Source organism: Boleophthalmus pectinirostris, unplaced genomic scaffold, assembly GCF_026225935.1.
Source record: "Boleophthalmus pectinirostris isolate CB_2022bp ecotype Guang Dong unplaced genomic scaffold, ASM2622593v1 HiC_scaffold_12, whole genome shotgun sequence".
In the NCBI taxonomy this organism is placed as follows: Eukaryota; Metazoa; Chordata; class Actinopteri; order Gobiiformes; family Gobiidae; genus Boleophthalmus; species Boleophthalmus pectinirostris.
This window is the reverse complement of record NW_026571018.1, coordinates 38855815-38873314: the sequence shown is the minus strand read 5'-3', so window position 1 is coordinate 38873314 and position 17500 is coordinate 38855815. Positions and strand designations below refer to the sequence as shown.

The 17500-nt window shown below is 41.3% G+C and overlaps 3 protein-coding genes across 3 annotated transcripts in view; 2 read left to right on the top strand and 1 right to left on the bottom strand.

Annotated features, from left to right (window-relative positions):
- LOC110160399 (alpha-tectorin-like) overlaps positions 1–952 on the top strand; it is a 91547-nt gene extending 90595 nt beyond the window's left edge. The window contains 1 exon segment of the mRNA XM_055148954.1: positions 780–952. Within this exon segment, the coding sequence (XP_055004929.1) occupies positions 780–874 (95 nt within the window). The 3' untranslated portion in view covers positions 875–952.
- The window catches only part of LOC129407530 (CD5 antigen-like), a 303815-nt gene that overhangs the window by 180020 nt on the left and 106295 nt on the right, over positions 1–17500 (top strand). The window lies entirely within an intron of this gene.
- LOC129407533 (GTPase IMAP family member 9-like) lies at positions 7215–10270 on the bottom strand. The gene is made up of 2 exons (XM_055148993.1): positions 10179–10270; positions 7215–8691 (listed from the first exon to the last, which is right to left on the bottom strand). The coding sequence occupies exons 1-2, from the start codon at positions 10204–10206 to the stop codon at positions 7889–7891; spliced, it is 831 nt and encodes a 276-aa protein (XP_055004968.1). The 5' UTR covers positions 10207–10270; the 3' UTR covers positions 7215–7888.

Below are 17500 nucleotides of genomic sequence, written 5' to 3'. Positions count from 1 at the left end.
ACAATATCGTCACATGACGACGTCACAAACCCAGAGAATCAGGAAGGAGCGAGTCACAGTGACGTGTTCAATAAGTGTGTTATTAGGTTCTTTTTTCAGACCAAGAGTTTGTTTTCCTCCTGACAGTTTTGATTGCTCACTAGTGTCTTCCTCAGAGTCTCGAGATGTTTCTGTGTCGTGTCGCTCAGATGATTTAAACAGGTTTTTGCACTGTCTTCCTCTCGGTCTACAGTCCCACTTCCTCAGGACAGTATCCCAGGTGTGTGAGAGTAGGTTTATTGTCCCGTGAGGACGTTTCTGTCTTTCAATTGCCTCTTTAATCCAGCGATGTTTGTTTTCCTCTGTCCCAGTGATGTTCGCTCTGTCCCCGTCCATAATGTGCTTCTCTCTTTTACACTGGTCAGAAACGGCCGATTTGAGTTGTTCCTGTTCTGCTTTGTGTTTTGTTGCTCGTGTTTCGCCTTCGCTGTTTCCTTCTCACGTTCTGTTCTATGTTCCTTTTTTCGCTGGTGAGCAGTCGAAACTGTCAGGTATGAAAACAAACTCTTGGTCTGAAAAAAGAACCTAATAACATAAAATATCGGAAGACCAAATGAACCTCATCGGACTGTGGTCCAATCAGGACGAGACTCGAGCTCCTACATCAGAGTATCAGAGTTTTCAGGAGTCACACAGTCCAGGCCAGTGTGTTGTGTGTGCTGTGTTGTGTTTGTTGTGTGTTGTGTGTTTTGTGTTGTGTGTCTAACCCTGTTGTGTGTTTTGTGTGTTTTGTGTTTCAGCCGTGAGCGGTCAGAGCAGTCCGTCGCCCGTCCTCCCTCTGCTCAGCGCCAGCGCCGTCGTGTCTCTGCTGCACAGTCTGGCCGTCCTGTCGTAGCCCCGCCCCCCTCACCAGCGCCACCTGCTGCACAAACCCGCACACGCCGCTCTTCACCCGCGCTTCACCCCGCGCTTTACCCCGCTCTTTCACCTTTAGCCTCGCTGTAAATTGTAAAAAAGTGACATTTTTACATTTAATATTGAAAGTTTTAATGCTGTTTCAGAGTTTATGAAGCCTATTCGTATGTTTCCTGTTCTAGACATATTTTTAAGGTTATTTTTTTCGACTTTCAGACGTTAGAATATTTTGTTTGGAGTCGGTAAAAGGCTCTGTGCGCAGCAGTTAGCTCGCTCGCTCACTATGTCGCGAAGCTAACAGTCACTTTTATTTAAATCATAAATCAAAAACATAAAATAAACAACCTTCAAATTCAAATTATTTAAAGTGAAAATGACCCAATTATTTATATATATATATGTAGAAAACTTCAGTTTGTGACGTTGCTTTAGTATTTATTATGATTTAAGATTAGCGTTAGCATTAGCATTAGCGCATTAGCGTTAGCATTAGCATTAGCATTGACACAAACCTCTTTATTTGTGTGTTGTTGTTTTTTTTAACGTAACATTTAATAACGACACGGCAAAAGACCACAGCGATCCACGACTGGACCAGTGAAGTGACGCTCAGGAATTTAAATTAAAACCTGTGATATAAAGTCATTTAAAATAATGAAATTCAAATTAATAATATAAAACTGCTAAATGAATATCTTAAAAAAATAATATAGTCATTTTAAATTATGAAATTTAAACCAATAATGTTAAACATGATAAATGAATATGATAATAAAAAAGAATAAAAAGGGCTCAAGAAATTATTGGTAAAATGAAATATTCAGAGAAAGAAAACTATAAATATGGACGTGAAACATTATGATTTACACTGGGTCACTTTAAGAAATAAAAAAAATAAAAATGACAGTGTGCGGTTGCGGGCGCTGTCGTGCACAGAGTCTCTCTCATCAGTCTGGAGCCCGCGGACTGGACCAAAATGTTTCCTTTTTGGTTCTTCCTGTGGATCAATCCTGCCCATCACCTTCACCTTTCACTATTTTTCAATTCCGTTGGGAAGAGAAACAGTTTGAACAGAGGTTTGAGTCACACACATCTGATTCACTTTTGCATTTATGAAGTTCGCAAACAAATTTCTCAAGTCGTTTTCCGCTGTTTGGATCCAACAACCACAACAATTACGACGTCTGAATCCCAAAACTAAAATATGACAATATCAGAACCAGAAACAAAAGTGATATGGTTCAAAAGACTTGAAAAGATCGACTTTGTCAATAGACACATCCCACTGGGAAAACAAACATGGAGGTTTGATGCTCACTTTTTCAGAAAATCCTTCTCAGTGTGTTTTGCGCGATGACCAGAAGTCTGAGATTCTTGATGCTTGTATTTCCACCGTGGGCCAATTTGTGGAGGAAAAGTCCAGGTGCGTTTATTGGTCCCAGTCGGTCTCTGAGCATCAGACAAACACAGAGACAGAGATTTAACTTTATTTATTGGGTCATTTTAATTCTATAAACGACAAAGCAGAAAAACAGTTGGTCCTTTCACGAGTAAAGTTCAGTTTCACTCGTTTCCTGCTCCACGTGTGTGAGTTCAATCCTACGACAGAGTATAAGGGTCAGATTAAAAAAATAAATAAATAAAATGATGCTAACGCTACAAGAATAAAGTCGTAACATTTCAACATTAAAGTTGTAATATTATGAGAATAAAATCAAAGCCAGAAAAAGTTGTGATTTTACAGGAATAAAGTCGAAGTTAAATAAAGTCATAATATTATGAGAATGAAGTCGTAATAAAATCAAAGTCAAAGTGAAAAATGCGGCAGAAGAAGAAAACTTGTTTATCAAATTAAAACCAAAAATAAGAAAATGAAATAAAACAAAAAACAATTTTCTTCATTATTTGTGCCTCCAGACTGAACCAGGACTGAACCAGGACTGAACCAGGTCCGGGACCAGACCAGGACTGAAAATGGTTTAGTCCTGATTCAGTCCGTATGCGGCGCAACAGTCCCGCTTTGCATTTTAAAGTCACGGAAATGTCGTTTCCCATTTCTGTGACTTAAACCAGGACTAAACCAGGACTAAACCATTTTCAGTCCTGGTCTGGTCCAGGTCTCAAGTCCTGGTCTTTCTGGTTTGGTTCTGGACCTGGTTTAGTCCTGATTTAGTCCTGGTTCAGTCGAATAAACGAATGATACACAGATTCTTCTCCTTTACAAAATGCTCCAAATTCAGCATTTTGACTACGACTTTATTCTCATAGCGCCAGCATATATATATATATATATATATAATATATATATATATATATATATATATATATATATATATATATATATATAATATATATATATATATATATATATATATATATATATATATATATATATTATATATATATATAATTTTTTTTTTAATCTGACCCTTATACTCTGTCGTACAATCCAGTTAAGACACAAAATAAAGTTTATATTGGTAATAAAAAGATTTAAACTCACAAAACTCAACAGAAGTGACAGAAAACTTTTGTTACCGCTGATCTCAGTCCACATCATCAGAAATGATTTGAGGTGAATTTACAGTTAAGTGTAATAAACATCAGCGTCCACTAGAGGGAGCACTACAACAGCTCTGTGGATTTAATCTGCTGAAACTTGTGGCTATAAAAATGTTATTTCTGAACATAAAAAATCCAAACCAACTCCGTTGTTTAAAACATATCCACAGTTTGTGTTGGTACAAAACCTCAAATGTTAAAAAAAGTGAAACGTAACAACACAAAACAGAAAGAACAGAAAGAAAAGACGCTCCCAACGTCAAAGAAAAACTGTTTGTGTCTAAAACAAAACCCAATCTCCAGTTTTATGTTTAAGTTTGTAATATGAACTTTAAATGTGCGACGCCGTCAACAGTGTTTTGAAGTTTACTTTTAAAATGTAATCCCCTACAGATTACAGATTACATACCCCAAAATGTAGTTTGTAACAGAATCCATTAAATTACTTAAAGTGAGTAATGTAATCTGAATACTTTGGATTACTTGATTTGCTGTAGAGAAACAAAGACGAGGAAACACATCCACACAGCACGATTTAGACCTGTTAAATCCTGTTTTAGTCCTGGTTTAGTCCTGGTTTAGATCTAGTTTAGATTTAGTTTAGTCCAGGTTTAGTGTGAGAATGAGTGGAATTACCCCAGTAAATAAATAAATAAATAAATAAAGGATTTAGCCCAAAATGTGAAAACAGTAAAATCCCTCTGTTTAATCCATTTATTTCAACAAAGTAACTGTAATCTAATTACCACTCACTGAAACAGTAACTGTAACTGAATACAGTTACTCTGATCATTTGTACTCTGATTACTTAACTTTGGTACTTGTAATCTGTACTCCTCGACTCTGTCCGTCAAACACACAAATATTTATATGACAGAATCACATTAGTGAAACATCAAACTCAGATCTGTGAAGTTGTTTATGATTCGTTTCGTTTCAAGAAGTTTTTTTTCTTCAGTTTTCAGACGATCTCTAAATATTTTGTCGGTAGTACATGTAGACGTACTTCAGCGAACACGTAGAGCCTCCCCAGACCGAGATCAACACTCCACGTTCAAAGTGTTTTAACCTGGTCCAGACGTGAAGCTCCTGCTGCAAACAGACCAATGAACCAAACCTGCTGAAGGTTCTGCTCAAACGGAACAAACGCTGATGTCACGAGAGAAATAAAACTGTTCTCCAACTCACTGTGCGTCTGTGTGCGTTTGTGTGTGATGTTTATGAAAAATAGACTTTGTTTTATGTACGGGGCGTTAGAATATTTACTGATACAGACACTTTAAATCAGGGGTCTCAGACTCGGGGCCGGGGCAACTGCGGCCCGCGAAGGATTTTTTGCGGCCCCACTTGATTCAAAGAATAATGTCAGTGCGGCCGCGGTAGATGTACGCAACAATCCCATCCCCCGACCGCGGGCCGCACTGACAGATGAAGCTGGAATCGGTGCCCATGCAGATTCACAACAACAGATTATTAACGCAGTTTACATCCCAAAACTCAACTTACAGCAGTTGTGAAACAATGAGTCTAAGTGGATCTGTTAATACCAGTACACGTGCACATACACGTGCACATACGGCGTCACCGAAGAACCAAAACAAACCACACATGGTGGTACGCGTGTGCGCACTTCACTTTACGCTCCCACAACCACAGTATCAGAGCAGAGGAGGCGCTGACACAATTCCCCTGTTCATAAGTGTGGGACCTTTATTGGAGGAGCTAATAAGAAATAAAAAGACATTGACAGTCTGTTTACTGTTTCAACACTCGGTGCGTAACTTGCTGGCAACTCGATGACCAAACTACACCTGTGCGTCGCCGAAATCCACGCGCACTCAGTGGCAAACACAGCTGTCCCATCAATACGCAAGCACCACAAAACTGCACTGATCTATTCCAGAGGCTTGGCGACATGTTAGTAAAAAAGTACAAGGCAAAAACAAGCGTCTTCCATCCATGTTTGACATACGAGAAGCAGATACACTCCGTGTGGCGCTTTCACACCGGAAAACGAACCAAAAACTGGTCCGATTAACGAGCCTCTGTATCCCGGTAGAACAGCAATATCTCCAGTAAACCAATACTGATGTTCCCTGTTAATACCTCATCTTATCACCATTAACTCATAAAACAGCAACATAGAACTTTGTACAAACTCACCGCATCAGCCCAGAGTTTCGGGAAACAGCAGCAGCCAACAGCGCTAACAGTAGCGCGCAGCTCCTCAGGACGGGTCTGGGGTCTGGTTCTTGGTTTTCTGTCGTCCTACAAGAGCGTTGGTCAGATGGTCCGGAGGCTCCATCCTCCATGTGCTGGTTCCAAACGGTGGTGAGCAAGACCAGTGCGCAATGACTGGGTCTGAGCGGGTACGTTCCGCCGTCTGCGCGCTGGTTCCGTGTTCCGTGCGGGAAAGTGAGAAGCGCTGTGGACTATACCTACAGGTCTGTGCTGCTCCTGTCCTCCGCGCTCAAGAACCGCGACTGGTTCCGTGGTGGTGCAAAGCATCCGGACAGAACGTGAATCCAGTTTAGTTGGTGTCCGCATTTGGGTTCTTCCCGGGAAAAGCGCTTTTCACTCCCCGCTCCACGTCATCTGAGCCGGACAGAACCGGAGCTGCTCCCGCTGGTTCGGGACTCCGGTTTGGATCTAGTCTGACTGTATTTCTCACACGAGGCTAAAAGCAGGACATTTTTAAAGGTGAATCAATTGAATGGGCGATTGCCTATTGCCATAAAATTATTTGGTTAATTAGCCTAAAATAACAAATGCTGGTTCCTTCTACATGATCACGGGGAACAACCGGGACCTCTGTAGGTCCTGAACAGAAGTACACACCCCCATTTTTGACTCACTCTGGAGCCACACGTTCGCACGTTCTTGCTCTGATCTTTGTGTGTTACATTCTCTTTATTGGCCAATTTTGGTAAAATAATTCGAAAATAAATCACGGCTGCGTCTGGACAACAACCTGTTACTGCGCTGGAGTCGTACAGCGCGTCATTTCAGGCAGAGGAGACACGTTTCTCCCATGATGCATCTAGAATAGTTCGTTTGGACTGCTGTCTGTGGTTTGGACCCCGGGTTCGCGTTCACACCAGAGGAACCGCACCAAAGTTGGTCATTTTGGTGCGGATTCAAGCGAACCGAGACCACCTCTTTTTTGCGGTCTCGGTCCACTTGAGTTGGTTCGGGTCCGAGTCCGATTGACGCTTTCACACCAACGCAAACGAACCGAGCTAACCACTTCTGGTTCGAATGGACCGTTTGGTGCGCACCAAATACTGTCGGTGTGAAAGCACCTAATACAGGTCAAGGCTCACTGATGAGCATCTTCAGTCTATCCTGAGGATCTCATCTGCTTCCTAATGCAAGCCAAATATCTGTCAGCTGTGCAAGATGAAGCGTTGCCAGGTTTCAACCAGCAAGGAGTAGGTAAAAGAAGAAGAGTAGACATATTAGTTTAAACTTACATTCTAAATACATTTTCATGTTCTGAACTGTTATTAAAGATTAAGAAAGTGTGTTGCATGTTGTTCTTTCTCTCTTTTTTCCCCGTGCAACCGCTTTTTATCAAATACTCAATGCGGCCCAGCCTCACTCAGACTTTATCTAATGTGGCCCCCAGGTAATTTGAGTTTGAGACCCCTGCTTTAAATGATGTGAAATGGATAAAAGAGTGAAAATATTTGGAGCACAGATTCAAGTTCAGATGTTGTAGCTCATGTCAGTGTAAAAAAACACACAACAAATACTGATTTAACTTTAGTTTTTGATTTTATTTTCTACAATCCACTTTTCTAAGCATCATTAAACATATGAACAGTGTCGATTAAAAGCATTGGGATCATTTCTCTTCAATCCTCTCACAGCACACAACCATAAAACAGTAAAACAGTTTTTGAGACAATGGTAGATTCTAAATAAACTCTGTCAGTATCAGTGTCGGCTCTGTGTTCTGACATGTTGTAGGGTTCTGGTTCTGGTTCGGCTCTGGTTTTAAAATTATGTCTGAGTTTAGGACTGGGGCTGTGGGAACAAAAGTACTCTCATTATAGCTGCTGACCTGCTTAGCTGCAAATTATATTTATAGTTATATGAGCGATTTGTTGTGTAGATAGCAAGAAGCACATTGGAACAAGATGAAAGGAAAAAGACACCACTACACAGCAGGACATGTAGCATAAAGAATATTTACAACTGGTTTGTTCAATAAATTCACAAAGCTGACAAATTTGTTCTGTCCGAGTCATCAAATCTCTTCATGTGGCATGTTTTTTTTAATAGTTTGCATATCTTAGAAAGCGTTTTTTCAATTACTAATATAGTAACAGTTTTAAGCAGTGGTGTAGTGGGATTTTTTTAAGTGGGAGAACGCGACCCCCCACCCCCTCCCATGACATTTAAGTTGTAGCTATTTTATTTTATTTATTTAGTTATTTTTCATTTTTTTATATTCCATGTTGCCCACTATACCCTTCCTTTTAAGCCATGCTTGAATACACTCAAAGATCTGTATGAAAAATTGTTTAATAGCCTCCCATACATTTGAAAAAAACTCCATCACTTCCTGTCCTATACTGGACTTTCCACTGTGGCTGAGACTCAGGGCGAGGGCGTGTTTTTCTGCCAGCATGTCCAGGGTGTAGTGTCGTCTGTTCTCCTGGTGCATCAGGTCCACAGTGTGTAAGAGTCTCTGCACCTGTCGCACGTCGGCTCTTTGTTCATTGTTGAAGACGTTGTATCTGCCTCCACATTTCTGCAGCAGTTCCTTCAGAGGGGGCGTGGTCTCGATGAGCCGCTGTAAGCTCCGCCCCTTCAGTCTGTCTTTATGAGTGAACAGCAGAGTGACGTACTTCAGGTCCGTGTCAAACACTTCAGACAAAAGCTGCAGCAGTTTACAGTCCACCTCAGAAATCCTGCCGATCTTTATCACCAGGACGAAGGCGTGAGGACCTGGTGCACATTCTATCATGGCGTCTCTGAGCTGCTCAAACTGCTGCTCCGGAGTGAAACCTTCAGCCCCAAAGCCCGGAGTGTCCACCACAGTGACTCTTCTCCCCCTGACCTCTGCATGTTTACTGACCACTTCCCTGCTCACACTGAGAAAGTCACAGCCCGTTCGAAACTGCTCCGAGCCCAGGATGGTGTTTCCAGACGAGCTCTTCCCAGCTCCAGGTAAACCCAGCAGGATGAGACGCACGTCCTTTGGCCTCTGCAGGTTCACTGGACTCTCTGTGGACACACACAGGGACAATCTGAAGAAACATCTGACTTCAAGCAAATACCACAGGGAGCTCAAGAGGAACACTGCTACTTTAAATATTGTTACTCAAGTAGAACAAAGTAGAAACTCAAATCAGTATTCAAGTAAGAAAGAAAGAACTGAGTGACAGTTTGGATGTAAAATATATTTAAAATATCAAATATAATGATGCATTAAGGTTTGTATAAAACAGTTGAAGTCTATGGATGAAATGGGAAGGGGGTTTGTAGCTGACAATAATGTCAGAATATTTGTTTTCATGGTAATAATTGAGAAAATTTTTATTTTATTTGTTCAAATATTAACTCACTGCCTGTTGTTTTATTTTTCCATTATTCAGACGTATTCTCCCCCCCCCCCCCCCAGACCGGACCCGTAACATACAGTGAAAACAGACACACGATATCCAAATCACTCAGAGATTTGCCAGAGTTTGTGTTGGTGACAGGTTCACACTCTCTGTCTGCAGCAGAAACAACACGCTCCTTTTCACACAGTAAACACACATACTTCACATTATATTTGCAGTTTAAATTTGTGTAAATTTCCCTGCTGTAACACTGCTGTCCCTTGAAGACGACGTCATTACTGCTTCTCCTTGGCATGTGCACTGCAGCCAGTACGCAGAGGTAGCGCCAAGGAGAAAGGCACGTGTCCGTCTTTCATGTTCATGTTCATGTTTGTGCGTGAATGAGAAATAATCACAACCACAACCATAATCACAGTCATATACTTATTCATACCCAATCATCAATAAACCTTCCTCTTCAAACCACTGGATCCTTCTGCAGTCTTTCTGACCGAAGACTTAGGCCAGACTCCCGTTGGCCAGAATACATCATATATCCAATATTTCACAAAATTAGTAAAGGAGGCTTTAAGTATTTTAAAGGTCCTATACCACACAAAACTGACCCCTGTGAGCTCTAAGTCCTGTTCTAATGTTCCCTTCTCAAAATGCTCTGTTCCACCTTGTGATGTCATGAAGTGGTAGTTTTCGAGTGAACAGTTCCTTTTATCTTTAGTTCAGTAGAGTCTAAACCAAAACAAACAAGAGAACAACAGGTGACTCCAGGTCAGGTCCAGAGGTGTGGAAGCTCAACTTATGGCCCTGAATGATTCTGCTGATATGACCCCACACCCAGTGCAGTTTAATAGGCCTAAGTAACTAAAAGAAACTGTAAACAAGTGTGTGTTAGTTTCAGAGTAGTTTCAGTGTAGTTAGCTCCTCCCTGCAGACACATATAAGGAAGCGTCCACCAGCGTCTGACCAGAACTGAAGAAGCAGCTTGGATGATCTGAGAAACGTCTTCAACCAAATAAACTTTGTCCAGTCGACATATTGAATTTCTCATTTGCCATAGATTCTACCTGGACGATTTTTCACAAACCATAACAGTAAATACAGCAGCAGTCGAGCCACATCGCCCTATGTCGTGCTGAACGTTGCACTGACCTGTGTGAATCTGGCAGATTTTTTTCATTAATTCCAGGACCTGTCTCTGGTTTCTCCGCTGGTTCTTCTTTGATCGTTTTTAGAGTGTTGTTTGAACACATGAACTCTGTCTCCAAACTCCTGCACCACATTCCTCAGAGGACTGTCTGGGTCTTCATAGATGAACTGCTCCAGACTCATGTTTCCTAAAACATCTGCTCCGGTGAAGAGCAGGAGACTTCTGCTCAGACCCTCTTCTCCCACAGCTCCCATCGCCGTCCTCAGAGCCTCGTCCTGCTCCTGTGTGAAGCGATCAATCTTCAGGACGAATAAAAACAAAACATTCTGGTTGTTCTTCATCAGCTCCTGAGAGAAAGAAAGTAAGAAATGACCAGTTTATCAATGTTTGTGAAAATAATAATATCATCAAAATACTGAATGAGAGAAATCAACTTTGTTTATTTTAATAGTTGATCAAAAAACACAAAACTACAATGGAACCAAAACAAAACCTTACACAGGATCCACAGAACAGCACAAATGTGTATCCACATAAACACATGTTCATCAGAAACAGAAATTCACCATCAGGCTCCTGAGGTTCACACTCACCTGACAGTGTCTTCTGACCTCCTGTTGAGCGCTCATGATTCCAGGAGTGTCCACCACTGTGACCTGCTGACCCTCCACTGTCCCGCTCTGTGCACAGATCTCTGTGGTCACTGAACTGAAGGTGCGTTTGGACTCAAACGCCTCTCGCTGCAGGAGGGTGTTTCCTGAAGCACTTTTCCCAACACCAGTGTGACCGAGAAGAACCAGGGTCAGAGCAGAAACCTGCAACACACACACACACACACCAACATGTAGAGCTTTAACTCACTGGAGCTGATAGATGCAGTCGTCTATCGGGCACTCAAGTACAACTGTGATTTTACTGCAGACTTTTCAGACTTTATGGCCAATGTCACAGTGAAGTACAATAAATTTTAAAGGGCCCATCTTCTGCAAAATCAACTTTTCAGATCTTTCTACCTTCTCAGAGTGATGTGTGGCCTTGTATTTGTCGTCAAAGTGGTTTTTAGATTGATTTGTTGTTGTTTTTTTTTAACAAATTGCAGCATATTTGTGCCACCCTCCCACGTGACAATGAACTAAAGCTGCTACAATGATGACGTGGCAGATTCACCTATGACACGTTTGACGTAACAGAAAGCGCTTCACATCTGCCCCACTCCCCCCCTCACTGGCTCCACCCCCTTGACCCCACATTGGCTGACAGTTCCCACATGTACCTAAACAAAAGCGACAGCAGAAGCTCATTGTTCTACACTGCAGTGAATATGATATAATAAGTTTATCCACTAGTGTTTATTAAAACTTTACCAATCAGTAATGTTCAGCTGATGTGGACGCGGTGCTTGAGCTTCGTGCTCCTCAAAGTCCTCGTCCGATTCTGGGTCCAACACGTGCGGCTGAACGCGCTGTATCTCCATGATGAATAAAAGTTTATTCCTGCCGCTGTCAGGGTCACGTCTGTCTCCCCCTCCCTCCCTGAGACGGCGGAAGGAAGGCCGGTCACTCGTCGCCTACGTCACGTTTGGAGGGCGGAGCCTGTGCTTTCTCAGGACGGGCGGGAGGAGGAGCAATAGTCGGACTTTCATAGTTCCTGGTCAAGAAATCAGTAAGATTTCATAACTATTGTGTAATGGATGTTCCAAAACCCAAACTGCGCTTGAAAATGTGCATAAGATACAATGTGAAAAGAGTTATTTTACATGAGATCGGCCCTTTAATGTACATGTTTGCTGTTCGTGCAAACCCCTGGCCAAAGACTTTTTTTTTTTAGAGCTTACTGATTCATTTAATCTGATGCAGCATGTCACTGTACCCACTCAGGAGCGAAGACACACTCTTGATTTGGTTTTATTCTCTGATCATTGTTCTGTTGTGTTTGATTTTATGATTTATTTTAATAATCTGTGTGCTCCTGTGCACTTTACCCGCATGTTAAAGCCCTCCTCAGCCGCATTGTTTTCCGCTGCTTATTCATATATGAATGTGTTAACTTAATCTCAAATGGACACTAATGAGTTGACCACGTCTTTTCTAACTGCATGTTCTACTGTATTAGACTCTGTTGTGCCTAAACGTCATGCGTCCTAAACATCAGGGAGACGTCTGGCTGAATGACACCACCAGAGGAGCTAGAGCAGAGTGCAGGAGCGCAGAGAGAAAATGAAGAAAGGATAGACTTGTAGTCTCTAAAGATATTCCAAAGGACTTTTAAAATAGTTGAAGAAGCTATTAAAAAAACTATTATTGTCCCTTCTTCCAATTTGACTACCGTTAAGTCCAGTGGCTTATTTTGCACATTTTGAGACAGTCTCACTTCCAGATCTCTCAAAAATTGTTGGTCAATTAAAGGTTTCATTTTCATATATACATATATATACAAATACATATCCATACATATACACATACATACATACATATACACACATACACATATATACACACACATATATATATGAGATAGAGATAGAAAATATTAGGCTCTGCCTTTATAATACGAAGTGTAAAAGAAGAAATGTAGTGAAATATATGTATGTGTATGGATATATGCCTGTGTGTATATATATGTGCATGGATTTATATGTGTGTATATGTGCATGTGTATATGTGCGTGCGCAGGTGTGCGTATATGGGTGGGTGCGCGTATGCATGCGTCCACACATGTATGTACATAAGGGGTATGGTTATGAACATATAATGGAAATGAACGTAGAGAACAGATGTTTACATATATGTACATGTGTGTCTATAATGTGTATGTATGGGTATATATATGTATATATATGTGTATGTGTGTATATATATATCTATACACATCTATACACACACACATACATATGTGTTATAATGTGTATGATATATATGGATGTGTGCTTATACTCATGTGTAATGAAATTAATTTAATAAATATAAAAAATAAAAAAAAAGGTTTCATTATGTTCCACGGACAGCATTCTGACACGCCTTTTCAAACATGTCTGGGAAACTAAAAATAACAAAATTGATTGAACTATTTGAACAATTAGAACAATTTTAAATAATTTGAACAATTTGAACAATTTGAACAATTTTGAATAATTTGAATAAATTTGAACAATTTGAATAATTTGAATAATTTGAACAATTTGAATAATTTGAACTATTTGAACTATTTGAACTGTGTCCATGTTATTGGGACCCATTAAACCCCATCATGTATGCTTTATTTGCTGTTCTAGCATGTCAATGTTACTGTTGCCAGTTGTCAAGAGGGGATTGGTTAACCCCCCCCCCTCCCCCCCTCCTCTTCCCCCTTGACAATTGGCCATCAAATACCCGGGTATATCCATTACTTTTGTCATGAAATCACTGGTGTGTTTTCTTCATGATTTATTAAAAACATTTTTGAAGTGCACTATGCAATTTGAGGATTATGTATCATTGACTATAACTCCAATCTTTACAGTGTGATTTACCTGTTGTGTTATGTATGGTATGTTGTCAATATACTTGGATTCAACATGTAAAAGTTTTAATTTTTTATTATTATATATATATATATATATTATATATTATATATTATATATATATATATATATATATATATATTTTTTATTTTTTTTTAAGTATCACGTGTTCTGGGTTTGCAACCCTTTATAAATGGTCACACCTGCTGTTGATTCAATTAGCCCTGATGAAGACCAAGTAGTCGAAACGTGTTGGCGTGACTTTTAATAAATTCATCGCAAATCAGAGCCTCTGCCATCTTTTTTCTATTTTATGTCTGGGAAACTGTTGGGCCTCATGTTGTGGACATTGTGAACAGCAGCCTTACTTTTGATGTAGTGCCTGCGTCCTGTAAGCAGGCTGTTGTTGAGACTCTTCTGAAAAAGTTTAAATGAGCTGAACTTGTCTAACTACAGGCCTATTTCAAAGCTTTCATGTAAGTCAAAGATTTTAGGTCTTTGTTCAGCTGCTGTCTCTTTTACAGAAACACAACATCAAGGATGTTTTTCACTCAGGATTGTTTTCAAGTCATTTCATAGCACAGACTGCACTTTTAAAGGTTTTTAATGATTTGTTTTTATTTACTGATGCTGGAAATGCAGCTGTTCTTTTGCTTGTAGGTCTCACAGCTTCGACACACTGGATCACACTGTTGTCTTATCTCACTCGGAGTGAGTGACTGTGTGGGTGTCAGGGAAACTGCACTGGAGTGGTTCAGGTCCTATCTGGCAGACAGGTCCTTTACTGTCAAATTTGAAATTTGAGGACTCCTTCTCCTCTCAGGCCCCCGTTTTGTTCTGGATTTCCCCAGGGTTATATTCTCGGGCCAGTTCTCTTTTCATTGTACCTCCTGCCGTTGAGTCAAAAAAACAAAACCAAAAAAAAACCCCAGCAATATAGGATATCATACCACTTCTGTGCTGATGATTCCCAAATCTATTTGACGCTCAAGAAAATCAATAACAGGTCCCTGACACCCCTGCTGAAACTGTTTAAATGACATTAAGGCTTGGTTGGCTACGATTTTTTGAAATTTGAATGAATCCAAAACAGAAATGACTCATTTTCAGTTTGACACGGGCTGTTTTCAACCGTACACTAAACCTACAGCCACCAACATTGGCATCATCATTGATGAAGATTTTAAGTTTGACAAACAGATAAATGCAGTGGTTAAATCCAGTTTTTCACCTGCGGCTTTTATACAGACTCAAATTGGTTTTATATTTTAGTGATTTGGAGCAGGTGATCCAGGCTTTTATCTCTACACATCTTGACTACGCCCTGTACACTGGTATGAGCCGAGTAAACCTGTCACAACTGATCCAACAGTAATTTTGTGCCCAAAGCTTTCTGGGTCAATGACGTCACAAGGGTGTCTTGTGTCATCAGGTTCAACTTGTGCTTAAGCTCAGGTTTGCTAATGCCAGCAATTGATATAATGCCACACTTTGCAGCTTTCGCTTGTAATTTCCAGTCTAAAGGCAACAAGGAAACTAATGTGAGCATTTACTGCTTTCCACGTGATGCTAAAAAAGGAAAACAATTAGACAATGCTGTCAAACGAGTACAACGACTTAAAGATGTGCGACTGTGTTCTTGTCACTTTGGCCCTGATGCATTTGAGGGTTTGGTCAAGCAGAACTAAACCAGAACTGAACCATGACTAAGTGTGTCAGGACTGGCCTGTAGGTGCGCCTGCGTACATTGTTGGTTGACTGCAGGTCTGTTGTGCTTGTCGTAGTGGCAATCCCCGAATCTGGTGGTGGACGCCAGAAGTAAGGTCATGTCTTCTCAGGAGGAAGCAGAGGCTGGGGACTCAGAGGTGGACTCGTCCATCACCTTGGCTGAAGTCACTGAGGTGGTTAAAGCTCCTCGGTGGCTTCGGGGGTGGATCAGATCTGTCCTGAGGATCTTAAGTCACAATCCTCAGCCTCCTCAGTCTAAGCCAGGGACTGGAGAGGAGAATCTGGCCGATAGTCGAACCTCAGATCCAGGAGGAGCAGTGTGGTTTTTCGTTCCTGGATCGTGGAACACTGGACCCAGCTCTACACTCTCCATCAGGTTGCTCTCAAGGGTTCATGGGAGTTTGCACAGTTTGTAGACTTGGAGAAGGCATTTGACCGTGTCCCTCGTGGTGTCCTGTGGGGGGCGCTCTGGGAGTACGGGGTTCAGGGCCTTTTGCTAAGGGCTGTCCAGTCTCTGTATGACCGGAGCAGGAGCTGTGTTCATTGCCGCAGTAAGTCAGACCTGTTCCCGGTGCATGTTGCCATTTTTCTCGACTGGACAAAGGTGTCCTGTCGTCTCCGGGCGGGTGGAGAGTCTCTGCCTCAAGTGGAGGAGTTCAAGTATCTCTGGGTCTTGTTCATGAGTGAGGGGAGGATGGAACGTGAGATTGACAGGTGGACAGGTGCGGCGTGGGCAGTGATGCGGTCGCTGTATCGGACCGTTGTGGTGAAGAGGAGCTGAGCCCAAAGGCAAAGCTCTCGATTTATCGTCAGTCTATGTTCCGCCCCTCACCTCTGGTCATGAGCTCTGGGTAGTGACCGAAAGGACGAGATGGTGGATTCAAGTAATTGAAATGAGTGTCTCTGGACTGGCCTGGGAACACCTCGGGGTCCCACAGGAAGAGCTGAAGGAAATGTGTAGAAAGAGGAGTCAGGGCCTCCCTGGTCTGACTGCTGCCTCCATGACCCGGCCCCAGATAAAGCAGAAGAAAATGGATGGAGTCTGGCTCCAAATTCACTTCTGTAACATTAGCATCGTAAGTTTCATTTGAGTGGAGCTAAACTCTGTGGGGGATGTTTCACTTGTTTAGTCCATTTTTTTATACAGTCTGTGGTTAGATTTTTATAGCCACAATTTTCACCATATTAAATCTATAAAGTCCCTGTAGTTCACCCTCAAGTAAACTCACCCTCATGTTTACTATATAAAACTGATTTGATCAAATCATTTCTGAACAATGTGGACTGAGATCAGCAGTAACAATAGTTTCTGTCACTTCTTTTTAGTTTTGTGAGTTTAAATCTCTTTATTAACAAAATAAACCTTTATTTTGTGTCTTCACTGGGTTTAACTGTGACAGTTACATTTACCAACTGTTAGTTTAGTTAAATTCTCAAACGTGGAGCAGGAATTGAGTGAAACTGAACTTCACTTGTGAAAGGCTGATCTGTTTTTCTGCTGCGTAGTTTATGATGAAACTAAAGTCTCTGTGGCGCCACATCCATCACAAGTCAGTTCTGTATCAGAGTCCAAACTTGTAGAACACATTTTTTCAATATAAAAACATGATTTAGTCTTTTTTGATTTCCCAGGATGACAGACCCTGCCCCTCGACCACACCTCACTGTCCTTTTGATTTGATTCTAAAACACACAGATCTGACAGAAAATATATTTTATTTTAAAGACTGACCTCGGTCTGGGTCCCGGGGTTCGTGCTCTCGGCTCTGGAGCTCGTCTCTGGGCGCGGCTGCAGCTCCATGTCTCAGTGCAAATAATCCTCCTGCTAATGAAGAACAAAACTACACTACCATCTTCAACAGTGGTGACAAAGAGGCACAAACTGTCAGAGTGCAGCTGAATGTAATACTGGATCTGAAAGTTAAACTAACGCAAATACAGCCTTATTAATAATATATCTGGAAACTCCCTCTGCTGTTGTTTGAAAAACAGGAAAAACCAGGTGAACGGCATCATCTGAAAATCTCAGAGGCAACGGTGCAGAGAGAGAAGAAGAGCTTTCAGGAAGTGATATTATTACTGAACACAACCTCCTGC